Source organism: Pezoporus flaviventris, unplaced genomic scaffold (assembly GCF_033815535.1).
Source record: "Pezoporus flaviventris isolate CSIRO_AGI_PZ_B2104156 unplaced genomic scaffold, CSIRO_AGI_Pfla_v1 ptg000034l, whole genome shotgun sequence".
In the NCBI taxonomy this organism is placed as follows: Eukaryota; Metazoa; Chordata; class Aves; order Psittaciformes; family Psittacidae; genus Pezoporus; species Pezoporus flaviventris.
Genome location: NW_026892582.1, coordinates 78,713 through 93,898, shown reverse-complemented (window position 1 = coordinate 93,898; position 15,186 = coordinate 78,713). Strand labels below are relative to the sequence as shown.

Below are 15,186 nucleotides of genomic sequence, written 5' to 3'. Positions count from 1 at the left end.
AAGACAACTGGTGCAGAGGAGTTGATGCAGCTACAACAAACTGCTTCTTCCCCTCCCAGCCACAGAGCAAGTGAAAACCCAACCACTGCTGGTGGAAACTTCCAAATTCTTTATTCAGGAACAGTTCTGCCCATGTGCTGTGCGGTTTTTTCCCATTTCATTGATCACAATTATGGAATTACCCATTGTGAAAGTGCCTTTCATCAGAGCACCCAGGTGCTTTATAAAAAAGCTGTGTGGCACGACAGAGAAGATCCATCACTAAAAAAACCTTCTGGTCTCTTGTTGCCAGTTCCTCATTTCAGGTGTATTTCCTGCCTGAGGATGAGAGAAAAAAGCAACAAGTGGACTCCAGAAAAAGGCCTTATTGTTTTCAGGCAAGGTTTAGATCAGAGACAAAACGAACACTGAGAGACCCAAGTTCCCATGAAGAGCAAGTAGCGACTTCTGAAGCCACCCATCAGCTGGTTTCCCAGGAAAAGCCCTGCAGGAATAGGTTATATCTGGGGGGTTAACAAAATGTGTATCAAATAAAGGAGGATTCTTTTGGCTCAGAGTACAAATTTAGGTTATACTCCACCAAAACTGGGGTAACCATTAACATTTGGGAAGGTATTTGCCATCCTTACCCATAAGGAAGCTCTATTTTGTCATTTCTGTTTAACAATACAGAGACTTCAGGGAGCCAAAAAGAAGTTATCCCGTTGTCTACTGTTTCTTGTCCTGTAGGCAGCTTCACCCTTCTGGTTTAGTTCCGCACCTACTTTTGCCTCTGGTTCCCCATCACACCCCAATTTCTAGACCAAAATACCAATTTATAGTGTCAAATAATGGGGCAGAGGGAGGAATCAAATTGTACCTATGCCCTGGTCCATGGTAAGTAGATGTGTACTGGCCCTGACCAGTCACAAAGCAAGCTCCAGCTCCTCCAAGCAGGATGGAATTTCTCTGTGCTTCAGATTATTTTCAGCTATTGATAGTGTACATGTAAGAGACTGCTTTGTCTTTAATACACCGGGCGAGAATGTAAGTGCACAGACATAGACACAGAACACAGGGAAGAAGATGGTAAAACTTCCCTTTGTTGGTTTCAGATGCAGACATTTGTGTCCTTAGAACCTGCTGGAGCTTTTCCTTCAATACAGGATAAAACCTCTGTTCCTCAGGGGGTCCTGGTTAACTTTTGAATCCAAAGATGCCCTTTATATATCCAGTGAGGCCACTCTTGGCTTTCTGTTCCACCTTGTCCTCCAAAGGTGGGAAAGCAACGTGATTAAGGGCCAGGTCGAAGAACAAGGGTTTGCATGGAATGGGCTGGAAGCCTGGAGGGAAGTGCACGAGGCTGACTTGCTTGCTGACAAGAGAAGGATCCAGACAGAAAGTCTCAAACCGTTCTGAGAGAGGCTGAAAGAGACCAGTGCAGAAAAACAAATCAAGCACATGTCAAATCACAGATGACAAGAGCCAAACAAGCAAAAGGGGTTGGGGTTAAGCAGGGACTGAGACAACAGAAGCTGAAGTTCCTTTAGGTCCCTGAAAATGATTCAAACCCCTGTCAAAACATCACTGCAGGATCTCTGGAAAACCTTCCCATGCACAGGGTAAAGCTAAATAAAATCAAAAGATGCCACACTAGAAGCTGCAAGCAGCTGCCTAGCTCCTATCCAAGGAACCCACTGTGTCACCCACCTGCAGGACTTGCAGAAGGAAAACAAGTCCAATAAAGTCATTTAAATACACTGGTCATGACCAAAATCCCATCAGTAGGAAACTGCTCCGATTGTGAGAGACATTCAGGTTAACAGCTTAAAGTGATGGTCATTAAGGACCCTACTGGAATTTGTCTGAGCTCTCAGCTCTTACCTTGCCATCCTTGACCTGTGATGGAGACTCAGTCTCATGAGTATCATTTGCATCTGGAAGATTGAAGAAAAACTGGTAAGAATAAGAGGGTAGATCTTGGCTCAAAGTAAGCCTGTCCCAGCTGTCCCCTAAGCTTAGCTATGAGCTTTACTTTCTGGGATACACAAGACAGCACTTTCACTAGAATCAACTCGCTGTCTAGACCAAAAGGATCTACAGCCAGCCCAGCTCTCCAGTGATGGAAAGCTGCTCCTCCACATTGCGTGAGAAGCTCCTGAAAGCACAGATTCTGAGTTAAGTGCAAAGCAGGAGATGATGAAAGACCCTAGTGGGGTCTGTTAAAGTAACATTTAGGCAATGAAAGACAAGACAATCCATTACTTATGTTGGTTGTTTAGCAGCAGGCACAGCAAAAAACAACAGCCCAAGAATCACACAGTTCACCCATTCCCCAAAGTTCTGTTAAACTGGTCAGCACTGGCACCGATCATCACTACTCCCCTTTCACAGCAGTTCTCCCAGCTGGGCAGAACTGGGATGAGTAAGGCCAACTTCATAGAATCCCAGACTGGTTTGTGTTGGAAGGGACCATAAACCTCATGCAGGTCCAACCCTTTGCCACCAGCAGGGACACCTTCCACTGGAGCAGGCTGCTCCAAGCCCCATCCAAGCTGGCCTTGTTTGTAGCCTAAAAAATAAACCCTAAACAGAGTGTTCTGAGGTTACCAATCAGGTGCACATCCTCAAGAAGTGTTTTCATATCTCTGGGCAGGAAGCAAGATGCCAAATATCTGGTCACTGCCTGTCTAGCTGCACTACACAATGCTAGAAGAACCTAGAACTGGGAGGGTGAGAAAACATCTTCCAAGGTGATCAGAGTGAAGAGGAAAAACATTTGGAACTTCAGAAATGAAGTATGAGGAATGAAAAGATGTTCAAGCTCCAGTATAATTGTGCAACTCACCCAGTATAGCTGATGCTTGCAAGGAGTACTTTTCAGCATTGACTTGAGTGATCAAATCCTGAACATCAGGCAACTCCTAGATCATTAAAGGCAATTATTAGAGAGCCTGAAATATACCAGTTTAAGACTTAGGACAAAGGTTAAAGCTGATAAAGCAAGAACTGAGAGATTAAGTCCTGGTGCTGATAAGCCTTCCCAGAAGAGGCAAAGCTAGAGCCCTTCAGGCACTACAGAAGTTGTGTAATAGAAAATGCACGAGAAGAAGTGGGAAATGGTTATGGAGCTGTGTCGGGATGTCTGCCTCTCCGCCTCATAGAAAGTCTCTACTACAATGAGCCAAGAAGTCACACTTGTATTATTCTCCCTAAAGATCAGTCTTGAACTATAATGGTCTGGCACTTAACTGACAATAAATACCAGGACAGAGCTTGCTCATAAACTTCAGCTCCCTCCTACACCCAGGACTGGGATCCTACCTTCAAGCTGTTTGTGTAAGCTCCAGCTCCTGACTGAACTTCACGGGCATATTTCAGCACTCTTTCATACAAAACAAGAGCTTCACTCCATTTCTTCACCAGGACATAGGACTGGGCAATGAAGAAACACCTGCAACCATAGAGTGGATCCTTGACATGTTTGTTACCCACACCTCCTGCCAACTCAAACTGTTGATAACAGAGGATATTGTGAAGTTGCACTGGGCAGTTTCCCCTTAGTATCCAGTTTTCATTTCACAACAGGGCTGAGGAAACTGCATCAGTGTCCTGTACAGCCCATACAGCTTTGGAATAGCAACCTCTGAAGATATTAATGCCTGCTAAAGAAAACCTGGCTGCTTCTAAGTCACCTGTAAGCCTTGTACACAAGTGTCTTCAATCCAATCTCTTTTTGGAAGTTCTTGTCCTCTTCTAGGCCAGGAAGCTGTGTCAGTTCCACGAGGTTCTGTGCAAAAGAGAGTCAGAGTAACAAACACAGGCACTGTTTTCCTCTGGAATCTGCTGGAGTAAGAGAAAGCTGCCCCTTTCAACAAGTCAACAGTACACTCCCATGGAAATAGTTTCCAGTTTTTAATTGTCAGCACTCTAACCTTCTGAAGGACACCCACTGAAACTTGTGAAAGTCTGCCCTCAGGACAGATTTCCTGACACAAACAGGAATTAGGACAAAGACTCCTCAGATTTCACATGAAGTTATTCCTTTATAAGGCATTTCCCTTTCCCATTCACAACTGATTCAGCCACAGGCTCCCACAGAGAAAACTTATGTGAGAAACTGAAAAACTGTTTATGAAGAACATTTTCAGTAGTTGTAGCTGCTACTTTCTCTGGCCAGCAGAAATTAAAGGCAGCTATCAGGGTGCTGTATAAAACAGTCAGAAAAACTAGTTATAAACTGCATCAGAGTGTACAACCAAAGGCACCCATTCTAGGAGCATTTTCTGTTCACAGCTAGAAGAGGGGTTTTGTGTTTCATGTAGATGTTGAGCATCTTCTACTGTAGGTACTCAGCTGCTCTTCAGACTTCATGGGCTCTATTTCCTACAACAGCTTCTTGTACCAAAGTTCTCCAGTTAATATGAAGAATTAAGATTTGCTTTCCCAGCACTACCTGCAGAATGATATCATAAAGCCTGATCAGGTCCTGAGGCCGTGGCATGCGTTTGCCATCCTCTTCTGACCGCTGCTGCTGCAGCAGGGCCTTCTGCAGAGACTTTGCCATGCTCTCGTTGCGCCTGATGGCTGTTGACAGCTTGATGTAGGTCAAATAACTAAAAGATGAAAGATAAAATGCCATTAGCAGAGACTGCCATTAGCAGAACTACTCAGACATTGCTCTTTGTTCTGAGAACACTTCCCCCCCAGTCTAAGCTGATACTAGTATGGAAAAAATCCCATGTGAAAGGTCAACATGAGTCTTAAGTAAAATGTTTTCAGTGCTGCATGAATCAGATCCTTATCCATACAGTCACCCTTTGAGACTGAGAGGCCCAGAACAAAAAAAAACCATAAAAGCAAAACCAAACAGAAATAAAACCCTGACATAAGACCATGCTTCTTCGCACTAGAACAGGCAGCAACGTTTGACTATTACCTGTGTAAGTACTGGATGTTGGACACCTTCCCAGAATCATTTTCCAGAGAGTGCTCCCGCTGCTTCTGCAGAAATTGGGGACAAACAAGTGCACAATTTACTGAAAACATCAGAAACAACTCAAGGGTTGGGTAAACCAGGGAGTTAGAACAGATTTCCAGACAGAAGAATGAGGGCTTCACATTGCTATTCACTCTCTCCAATTCTGAAGAGAATAAAACTCAAAGGTATTGACTCTTTTGTGCCTTTTTGTTCCAGGAATCCCAGTCACTTTTACTGTTAAGCAAGCTCAACAGTAACAAATTAGTCCCAAAGGAACGCTGTGTTTTGAAAGCAGAACCACTGCTGTTTGCTGCTTACCTGGTCGGGTTTCAGCTCTTCACGGACAGCCTGGATGGCATCTCTACACTCACTGAGTAAAGACTCAAACAAACGCTCCTTTGTCTCCTCATTTTCTGCCTAAGAGCAAAGGAAAGACAAAACAGGTCTATCAGAAATTACTGTCTTTTGCATCCCATGATGCAAGAATTAACTGAGATTAAACAAAGTTTCTCCCAAATTATGGCTTCAAGAGCCACGGACAGCTAGAACCCCAATCTGTACCTGTCTGCAGTACGTTCTAGGGGGTAAATGGTGGGGAACATGGTCAGTGCTGAGAATTCAGCAGCTCTGAAGGCCTGTCACACACAGCTCTGACCACCTCATCCCTGCAGCAGCTGGGGCTGGACTGCACTGTGGGAAAGGCCCAGCACCACAAGAGCAGCTGAGTATTACTGACCTGGCAAGCTGTCAATGTAGACTGCTCTTGTTATGCTGATTTCACCTCTCATGTGGTAACAACATGTAGATGATTATCTTTTCTACACTCCCACTCCAGTAATGCTCAGTAATTTGCTTGTTTGAAGCACTTTTCTAAGTCAGCCTGCAGTTTATAGCAGGAGTGACCCAGAGCTTTTCTGCTGTCACCACAAGTTCCGTCAAAAAACAAAGCTGCTTTTGGCTTTCTGAACCACAGCCAAAACTGGAAAACAACTTCTGAAAAGCAAGTTGAAGCCTGAGCCCTGCCTGATGAACTAACATATCATGTACACAATTAAACAGTGCACCCAAACCCAAACTCCACTTCCATCCAAGGGACTGAGAAGGTAACCAGATGGGGATCATAAGGCTTTTACTGATTCATAGAATGGCTTGGGTTGGAAAGGACCTTAAGATCATTCAGTTCCAACCCCTGCCACAGGCAGGGACACCTTCCACTAGAGCAGCTTGCTCCAAGCCCCTGGGTCCAACCTGCCCTTGAACACTGCCAGGGATGGGGCAGCCACAGCTTCTCTGGGCACCCTGTGCCAGCGCCTCAGCACCCTCACAGGGAAGAGCTTCTGCCTCATATCCAACCTGAACTTCCCCTGCTTAAGTTCAGTAAGAGGAAACTGCCCAGAAACAAACCCTGACCTTAAGCAATCAAAGGAGGGATTAAAGTGTACCTGCACTATGTTAAATCACTTCCACATCATGTAACAGCATAAGATAAAGTTTGTTGCAATCAATCTGCAATTGTCCAGATGAAGAAAAAGCTGTCTAAACCCACACTTGCTTGTTTATCTTCCACAGAGCTCTGCAGTCTCTGCTCTTCTCAGGTTCGCAAAGCCATTAAGGAATGTTAATTTTACTCCCTCACAAAGCCTCAGGTATTTTGACCTGAGATGAAGGCTTTTTTTTTTTGCAAGATTTGCTGCCACTTTTAAGGTGGGACTGACTGCTCAGAATAAGCAGGGACGAGTCTGACAGCATTCTCAACCTCACCCAGAGTAGCACAGCAATTGCGCTGTACAAAAATGAAAACAGAGCTGGATCATCAGTCAAGCACAACAGGGAAAGGGCTGGGAAAGGGCTGGGCCATGCAGTGAAACAAAGGCTTTCCTTTCTAAGCGAAAATTCCCAAGGTTAAGCTGATTCTATGCAAAAATACACCTATGTTCGATCTGGGAGATAGCAGAACATAAAATTGAGATACAAGTGCTGTGGCTGGTGATTCAAGTGGCCTGATAGAACAGCACAGGTTCTTCTTAAAGGGGTCAAGGGAACTGATCTCACTGAACCCACTCTTCAAAGCCCAGCAGTGCTCACTTCCTACTTTTCCTTTGTTCTGAAGCATTGTGGATCGTCTCTGAACATTATTACCACCCATTTTACTGCAGTCCTGGTTACCAGAGAGATGCCCACAGAATCCTTGAGGCAATACCAGACAGGGGCACCCTTCCATCACTCTGCCCTTTAGCCTTCTCCCTTCTTCCTGGTGGGAGTCAATGGGCCCTGGAAGTCATGCACTCAATTCTACACAAGGGCTAACATGAGTAATTTTAAATCATAGAATCATAGAATAGTTAGGGTTGGAAAGGACCTTAATATCATGCAGTTCCAATCCCCCTGCCACGGGCAGGGACACCTCACACTAAACCATATCACCCAAGGCCTCATCCAACCTGGTCTTGAACATTGCCAGGGATGGAGCATTCACAACTTCCCTGGGCAAAATGTGGATTCAAATTCCAGTTTGGCTTATTTGTTCTGTTTCTGTTATCAATATGCTGAAGGCAGTGGCATAACTCCACTGAGAATCTGCATTTTTACTCACAACACCCACCTGTGTTTGCTCCTAATCAAACCCTGAGCAGAGCTGCTGTGAAGTCAGGATTTCAACCTTAGCAGAAGGTTGCCTTAGCCAAAGATCCCAGGAACCACAGTGCATTTAGCTAAGGCTGGGCTGCCCACCACAGCTGACACCACTGCTTTCAAAAAGCCAAGTTTTACCCCTCTAGGAATGTAAATACTGCTGCTGCCTGCTTAGCTCTCACCATTGCTGGTTGTGAGCTGGTTCCACAAAACTCCTGTGTTTAGTCAGAGCCTCCAAGGAACACAAAGCAAGAAGAAAACAAATCCAGATCACTGTTCTGCCACAGCTTTACAGGACAAAGAGGGAGGCAAAACTGAAAAGTTCTAACTGCTAGCCTGGCAGGGGGCACATTTGACAGGGGACACTAAAGCCTAAGCTACACTTCCACCTGCTGGTCATACCACTGTACTACCTACCAACAATACAAACAGCACCTTCCAATTCAGAACACTAGGACAAGAGTGGTAAACATCAATGCTTCCTCCTCAACCATAACCAGTTTACTGTAATCGCACTATCTTCCCAACACTGTCTCTGGCTCCTAGCCTCTAGCCTCATTCCTCTGCAGGGCCTTCATTTTCTTATTAAAGTTCTATTTATTGTCATCATTCTTCTGGTGATAAATGGGGTTTGATGCTGAAAAACATTTTTAGTGGTAACAATTGTTACCAAAGATCCTTTCACTACCTGTATGCAGCCACTGGGAAGCAAAATACATCCTCTGGGCACCAAGGTAAAAAGCCCCATGCAGAAAACTTGGCTGCAAGATACACATAGTATGTGCCACTGCAAGTGCTCCAGAGCTTACATTTGAGGATGATTCGCATCCTGACATTCAGTAATCCTCCTCTTGCTTTGGAGGATTTATAAGTCAAGAAGAGAATGCTGTAGATCTCACAGCACCTGCTTCACCTGGCAAAGTGCTTTTGGTGCTGAAAAAACATGATTCATACACATCTCTTCTGCGTGCTCTGAAGCTGGAGCATTTCAGCAAGATACTCAAGAGAAATTAGAACAGCAACTCCAAACCCAGTTACTCTTAAAATTGTAACCTTCATATCCAACTGACTTACAAATAATAATGGTTATCACTTGAAAGGTAGCACTTCTGGGCAGCACAGATCTCTCAGACTACTACTACTACTAGACTGTGGGTGCTATCCCCAACTGAGACTTCAGCTTTGGGTTACAGTCAGTATTCCCACTTTTAGCCTTCCAACATCAAGTTTGAAGAAAGATTATTCAAAGCTTTTGGTCGAAGTATCACATATTATCTTGCACACTGAAAGAAAGATAATAAAGGTCAGAACACCAGCACTGGAGATGCCTTCTGGGTTACCTGAGCAATTGCTGCTTCGTTGTCAGCCAGCCCCAGCAAGAAGATCCTCACTTTGTCTATCTTCACTGGGACAGTTCTTCCTCTCCACTCCACCTCACTCATTGTGGCTGCCTGCTTTGCTCGAGTCTGAGTAATCAGTGCCTGTACAGAATGGACTGAATTTAGGAGCTTGAAGTTTCAGGTAGCCAAAATCCAGCCTCTCAAATTCATACTACCCTTGACCATTTTGAAATTATAGACTAAATCCTAGAATGGTTTGGGTTGGAAGAAACCTTAAACATCATCTGCTTCCAACCCCCAGCCATGGGCAGGGACACCTTCCACTAGACCAGGCTGCTCCAAGGAAAAATTGTGGTTTCCCATAGAGCCCAGGGCTTTGCTTGCTTTCCTCTCACGTGTTTTAGCTCTTGAATGATGTGCTGCAGCAATACTTATGCTCAGAGTGATACTGTTTCAACTTGAACCATGCAAATAAGTTACCTCCAGTTTTTCTGCAAGAAGGCCTTCTGTGCCACCAGACCTCAGTCTCATCTGCATTAATTCATTCATGGCAGATTGGTCACCTGAGAGAATTAACAAACCAACATCTGAGTTCACCAATTGCTTTAATATAGGAAAGCTCATCAATAGGTGTTATACTGGCAATGTGGGGACAAAGGGGATAAATCTGCAATTTCATTCTGACTTTATAAGCAAACTCCTGCAAACTGACATTCTATCCTTTTATACAAAACCACATGCTGCAAAATAAGTACATTACTCCACCGCTAAACTGACCCAGAACGTATGCAGAATCTGCCCAAAGCATTATGGACTCGCTGCAGTGTCACTTAGATTGGTATTTAACTATCAAGTCACTATTCCTTTCACATGAACAAGCCCTGCTCTGTGTTGGAGATGAGGTAACCCCTTTCCTTACCAATGTTATAGGCACAGTAGCGAATGTTGGGCGAGATCTCTTCCACACGCTGGTTGTACAGAACAGCTTGCTCCTCTGTGAAAGCATTGGCCAGTTTCTCATATATGGTCCTACAGCAGAGGATAAATATTAACACTGCAGAATTTGTCATTTATGAGAGGCTATGTTAAGGGAAGAGTTTGTCTCTACTCTGGAGGATGCTATTTCTTCAGTAGTACCTCAGTGTTACGTGTAAGCAGCTCCCACATACTGTACATAAACTTATTAGACTGGTCCAATACTATTTACTAAATGAAGTTGGTGAAGTGGGAGGAACTCACTTGCATTTGTTGAAAGCCTCCATTGCTGCCTTCCACTCCTGGTGTTCAAAACGAAGCATCCCTGTGAGGTAAGCCATGTATGCCTGCAGACAGCACAAGGACAAATTAACCTCCCCCGGACTAACAGCCTAGTTTGTACAACCTGGAGTATGAGGGCTGCTGTGATGCCTACAGTCAGTGACTAAGCCCTGTCCTTTTCATCTGGTCTTCCCACAGAAAACAACAGGTCTGGATTGTGGATTACCAGCTACCCACCTTCCCTTCTTTTAACTGACACTGCTACATTTCTATGGAGATGAAAGCAAAGATGCTTCTGGCTTGTCAGGCAATCAACATGGCCTATTGATGCCAAAGAACTTTTGGGGTTTTGTGCTGTGTCTTAACACAGTTGCTTTCTGCGTGCCAGGAACTGAAGCCACGAGTCTTGTGTCCTAAGTGGATACTTTAAGGCATTTAACAAATAACTCAATAAATAACCATAGTTTCTTAGGCTGTGTTGCACCATCTTAAGCCTCTCTCAATTCTTTTTACTTTAAAAAGTTTCAAAGCAAGGACAATCGTTTGATATACTGATCTTATAATCATCTTGGCTGGTGCCACCGGTTATTTCTGCAATTCCAGCAGCTTCATTAACATAAATCCAAGCTATTCAAAGGGAGACATTACCCAGTTTGAGAATCAGTCAATCTGGATTATCTACCAGAATGCTTAGGGATGGAAAGGACCCTAAGATCATTAAGTTCCAAGCCCCCTGCCATGGGCATAATCTCTTCACCCAAAATCCAAAGGTTTCTTATTCAGCTTTCGCTGTGAAAGATCCAAGGATCAGTTTTTACCTGAGCTTCCAGCTTTGTCTTGGCATCCACTCGGTTACTTTCACAGAGTCTCTCCAGCTCCTCAGCATGTTTCACAGCTTTGCGCAGGCGAGACAGCAAGTGGAACCGCTTGCGGGGCTCTGTGTTTGCTTCCTGTTTCAGCTGCATGGCGTAACTCCAGGCTCTCTCTGCATCCATCAGGATCAACAGCAAATACCTGCAGAGGAAGTTTAATGACAAAATGATGCCACTGAAACAGGTATCCCTGCATCACATCTGCAAACTTTGGGAGCAAAACTTCAGCTTGGTTAATAAAAGGTGGATGTTTTTATTTCTTAACCTCTTAAGCACACAAAGTTGTGTTATTTCTCACTGATTTCTACTCTGTTTCTCCCTGCAGAAATGTAATTACCCAACTGAGGAAGAGAATTTGATGATTCTGTAGCACCACAGACATTACCAAGGGACTGATGATTTTAGGTTGCTCTTCGAACTGGTTCAACATATGTAAATACATCTGCTCTCCCTATAGCTAACGCTATAATGCATCTGGCTTCTTAACAACACAGGTGAAGAGAGCATCCTGCCCTCTTTTCCCCACAGGAAAAGACAAGATAGACATTTCAAGTTCTTCTAAAAGGTGGGAAATTAGCCCAAGATCCTGTCTACTCTCCACATATTTTATCAGAGAAGGAATGTGCCAGATTTGGAAAATCCAAAGTAAAACTTGCACTATTTCTATTCAAAGGGGATATGTCTCCAACCACACCCTCACTGGCTGCCCCATTTATGTTCTCAGCATCCATATGGCCACCTTACAACAGGTCTGAAGAAGCATTTCTTCTGCAGTATCAAAATGATTTACTGATTATGGAAAAACCCACTCAGCAACTATGAGGGATGAGAAGGAACTGGCTGCTGTTGCTCCCTCTTCTCCCACTTGTTCACATGATGAAGCAGGATCCCAGCAGTGCCTCTTCCCCCCCACACTGCAGCCTGAACTTTTGTCTTTATTAACACCAACAACACCCATCTCTGAGAAGAAACCTTTCTGAGTACATTGTAGAGAACAGTTTTCCACCACACCCACATGGAAAGGAATTACTGAAAAGAAACTATTCACTGATGTACTGAGTGCTCAATTCCATGCAGCAACGGTACCTGTTGTCTGAGAGAATCTCTTCAGTCACTTTCTTCCCAGTGAACTTGTGCCTGTTTCCCATCTTGAAGTTGAGAGTTTTCCGGAGCCGCCTCAGCCTACGGGAGCAGTAACCCCTAAAGAAAAGGGAACTAAGTCAGTCTGGCCAAAGAACAACTTGGTTTCTGTTTAATGCTCTCTACAACTGGAAAAAATAAGTGACCAAAGGCTGTGACAGGCAACGTTTTAACAACTAAGAACTCCATATGACATATGGTAAGAAATAGTTCAGGAACTACCTGTAAACCAGTGGTTAATAAAATCCCAGACTAGTTTGGGTTAGAAGGGACCTTAAAGCTCATCCATGGGCAGGACCCCTTCCACTAGAGCAGCTTGCTCCAAGCCCCTGTGTCCAACCTGGCCTTGAACACTGCCAGGGATGGGGCAGCAACAGCTTCTCTGGGCACCCTGTGCCAGCGCCTCAGCACCCTCACAGGGAAGAGCTTCTGCCTAAGAACTCAGCTCAGTCTCCCCTCTGGCATGTTAAAGCCATCCCCTCTGTCCATAACAGGCTCCTGTCCAAAGCCCCTCTCCAAGCTTCTTGTCAGCCCTCTTAGAACAGAACACAAGAAAGGTAAGACACGTAATAATTCCTGATCTTAAAAAAAATCAGAATGATGGTCCCTTTACTGTCTATTTGCTTTATGTACGTTTATTGAACACACGCTTCTGGAAGAGTGCAGTGATTATGAGTGAGGTGGTAAGAAACAAGCTTTTAAAAGCAATGGAAAAGTAAGAGCGAGTCTGTAACCTCCTACGTGAAACAGCCACAGCTGACAATATCTCATGTAAAACAACATGTTACTTCACATGAAGCAACCTGTGAAGGGGTATTTACGTGGTGGATCATTTCTTGTGCCTGCTACAGTGAGTTTACATACTAAATGAAGCAAGCTGAGTCCCACTGGTAACTCCAAGCCACTCACAGTACTTACCTGTACCTCTGGAAGTCTCCATGTCGTAAACCGTGCTGCTGCTGAGACTCCTTCACGATCTGCAGGACTGGGGCTTGTGTTAAGGCAGATTGACAGCACAGTCTGTTACCAGTTCTTCCTTCCACCCCAAACACATGGGAAGGGAACTCTAGAGAAAAAGAAGGGCACCCAAAAACCTCCCAAAAAAAGCACAGCTGAGACAACTGATGATCCCAGAAGACCTCATGGCTCCACTGCCTACTTCAGAGCTTTACGACTGTCATCAAGGCCAGGACAAAGACACACCACAAGCAGCTCCTCTCACAGACAACCACCACAGTCATGCTGTTTCTAGAGCTCCTTTCAGCATAATCGGCTCTGCCACCAGGCACATCCAGGTTAATGTAACTCCCCACCCTACACTACACCCCCTCCCAGTCACACTTGTGACACAGTTTGGTTGGCAAAGCTGGAAGAGAGAGCAGCTTTCCTGCCCTTAAACATCCCATTTCTCAGGAAAAACAGGATCACTGCTGCCTCCTGACACAGCCTCCACAAACTGTTTTCTGAATACAGAGAACCTCATACAAAGAGCTGTTGGGGGAACTTGTTTTCTACAGATTTTTCCAACACATTTCCAGTCTTACTGCACATTCCTGCAAGTACTCCATGACAGAACGCACTGGCCTGACTGACTCCACAATTTCCATCCAGTCTCTCCATTTTTCACCGTATTTGCTGACTCCTGTGCATCCTGTACTGACTTTATTCACCTACTTTTATTCACAAAAACCATGATTCTCACCATCAAACCCTTCACAGGTTCTTACGCTACCAAAGAAAACCATGCTGTGTTCTAGTAAATCTGCTGCTGTCATTCAGTTTACAAGGCAGATTGTTTTGTGAACTAAAACCTCCACCACTCTGTGCTTGACACATTTATATCACAAAATTCCCTTTTTAGCTTCAAAAAGAACTCCACAAAACCAAAGCCAGACTATACAGTGACCCATCAAGCGAAAGTTACTATACCAAAAGAAACTATAAAGGTTCAAATGGCAGATGTCTATCAAAGTGTTTTCTCAGAATTACACTTAACAGTCTCTTTAGCTGAAGCATTAAAACCCTGCATCAAGTTATTAGACTGAATTAGTCTGTATTTGTAGAACAAACAAGTCAAACAACATCTCAACAACAATCCTTTTCCTTGCTGTCTACCTAGGATTCTTCTCTGTTTTATCCTGTGCAGTTACCCACTGAATTCATACCCCTTCTGTCATTTACCTTATCATTAACTTAGGTATTCCTGACATTATCTACATCTTACTCAACAGTTACTTCACAACACCTGCCACAAACTAAATGGAAACTAAACTTGGGTTTGGCTCTCACCCCCAGACAAAGCTCAGCTCTATCGGAGCCGTGCACCTGGACTAGTTTCAAGGAGAATTCCATGCACAGGCACACCACGAGCTCTATGTGCCACATCACACTGGAGAAGGGCTCAGCCTGGCGGAGCTGGTTTGCCACCTCAGCGCTACCCGTTAGGATTTACTTTACCCACTCGCACCCGCTTCAAGCGCCACCATCCGCAGCTCCTCCCTCAGCCCGCAGCGCACAGCTCTGCTCCCCAGGCTCTCACGCTGCTAAGGCAAAGCACGAACTCACAGCTCCGAGACGCGAACCTGCCCGCGGGCACGGCGCGGGCTCGCGCAGCCCCCGCACCGACACGCTCACACCGGCACCCCGGGGCCCGGCCCGGCCCGGCCGCCGCCTTGGCACAGGGGCCGGCAGCCTCCGCCGCCCGCCCGCGACTGCCCCGGGGGGAAGCGGAGCCGACCCTGCCTGCCCGCGGCCTGCGAGCCCCCGCGCTGCACACAGCGGCCGCCACGTCGCCCCGCCGTGCACGGGGCCAGGCCTGCCACATCCGCCCACCGCCGCGGCACAGGATGCTCTCCAGGCCCAGGCTGTCGCCGAGGTCCCCGGCCTGCGGCCCCCCCGGCCTCTCGTTCTCCTTGTTCTCCTCCGCGCCGCCGCCTCGGCCACTCTGTCTCTCCGCCGCCATCTTGTGCCCGGGCCGCCGCCGCCG

The 15,186-nt window shown here is 45.5% G+C and overlaps 1 protein-coding gene across 1 annotated transcript; it reads right to left on the bottom strand.

The window, feature by feature from the left end:
• Positions 1 to 94: 94 nt before the first annotated feature.
• On the bottom strand, positions 95 to 15,177 carry SRP68 (signal recognition particle 68). Its single transcript, XM_061461876.1, has 16 exons — positions 15,051 to 15,177; positions 13,119 to 13,185; positions 12,147 to 12,260; positions 11,007 to 11,202; positions 10,171 to 10,253; positions 9,851 to 9,960; positions 9,412 to 9,494; positions 8,932 to 9,072; positions 5,279 to 5,377; positions 4,919 to 4,983; positions 4,436 to 4,595; positions 3,675 to 3,769; positions 3,304 to 3,433; positions 2,828 to 2,903; positions 1,864 to 1,916; positions 95 to 1,404 (listed from the first exon to the last, which is right to left on the bottom strand). The coding sequence occupies exons 1-16, from the start codon at positions 15,160 to 15,162 to the stop codon at positions 1,177 to 1,179; spliced, it is 1,812 nt and encodes a 603-aa protein (XP_061317860.1). The 5' UTR covers positions 15,163 to 15,177; the 3' UTR covers positions 95 to 1,176.
• Between the last annotated feature and the right edge of the window lie 9 nt (positions 15,178 to 15,186).

Coding starts and splice junctions, on each gene's coding strand:
- SRP68 (XM_061461876.1), bottom strand. CDS start 15,162: ATGGCGGCGGAGAGACAGAGTGGCCGAGGCGGCGGCGCGGAGGAGAAC. Junction 9,961..10,170: donor GAGGCTTTCAACAAATGCAA/GTGAGTTCCTCC, acceptor CCTCTGCTGTAG/GACCATATATGAGAAACTGG. Junction 9,495..9,850: donor CTACTGTGCCTATAACATTG/GTAAGGAAAGGG, acceptor TAATTCTCTCAG/GTGACCAATCTGCCATGAAT.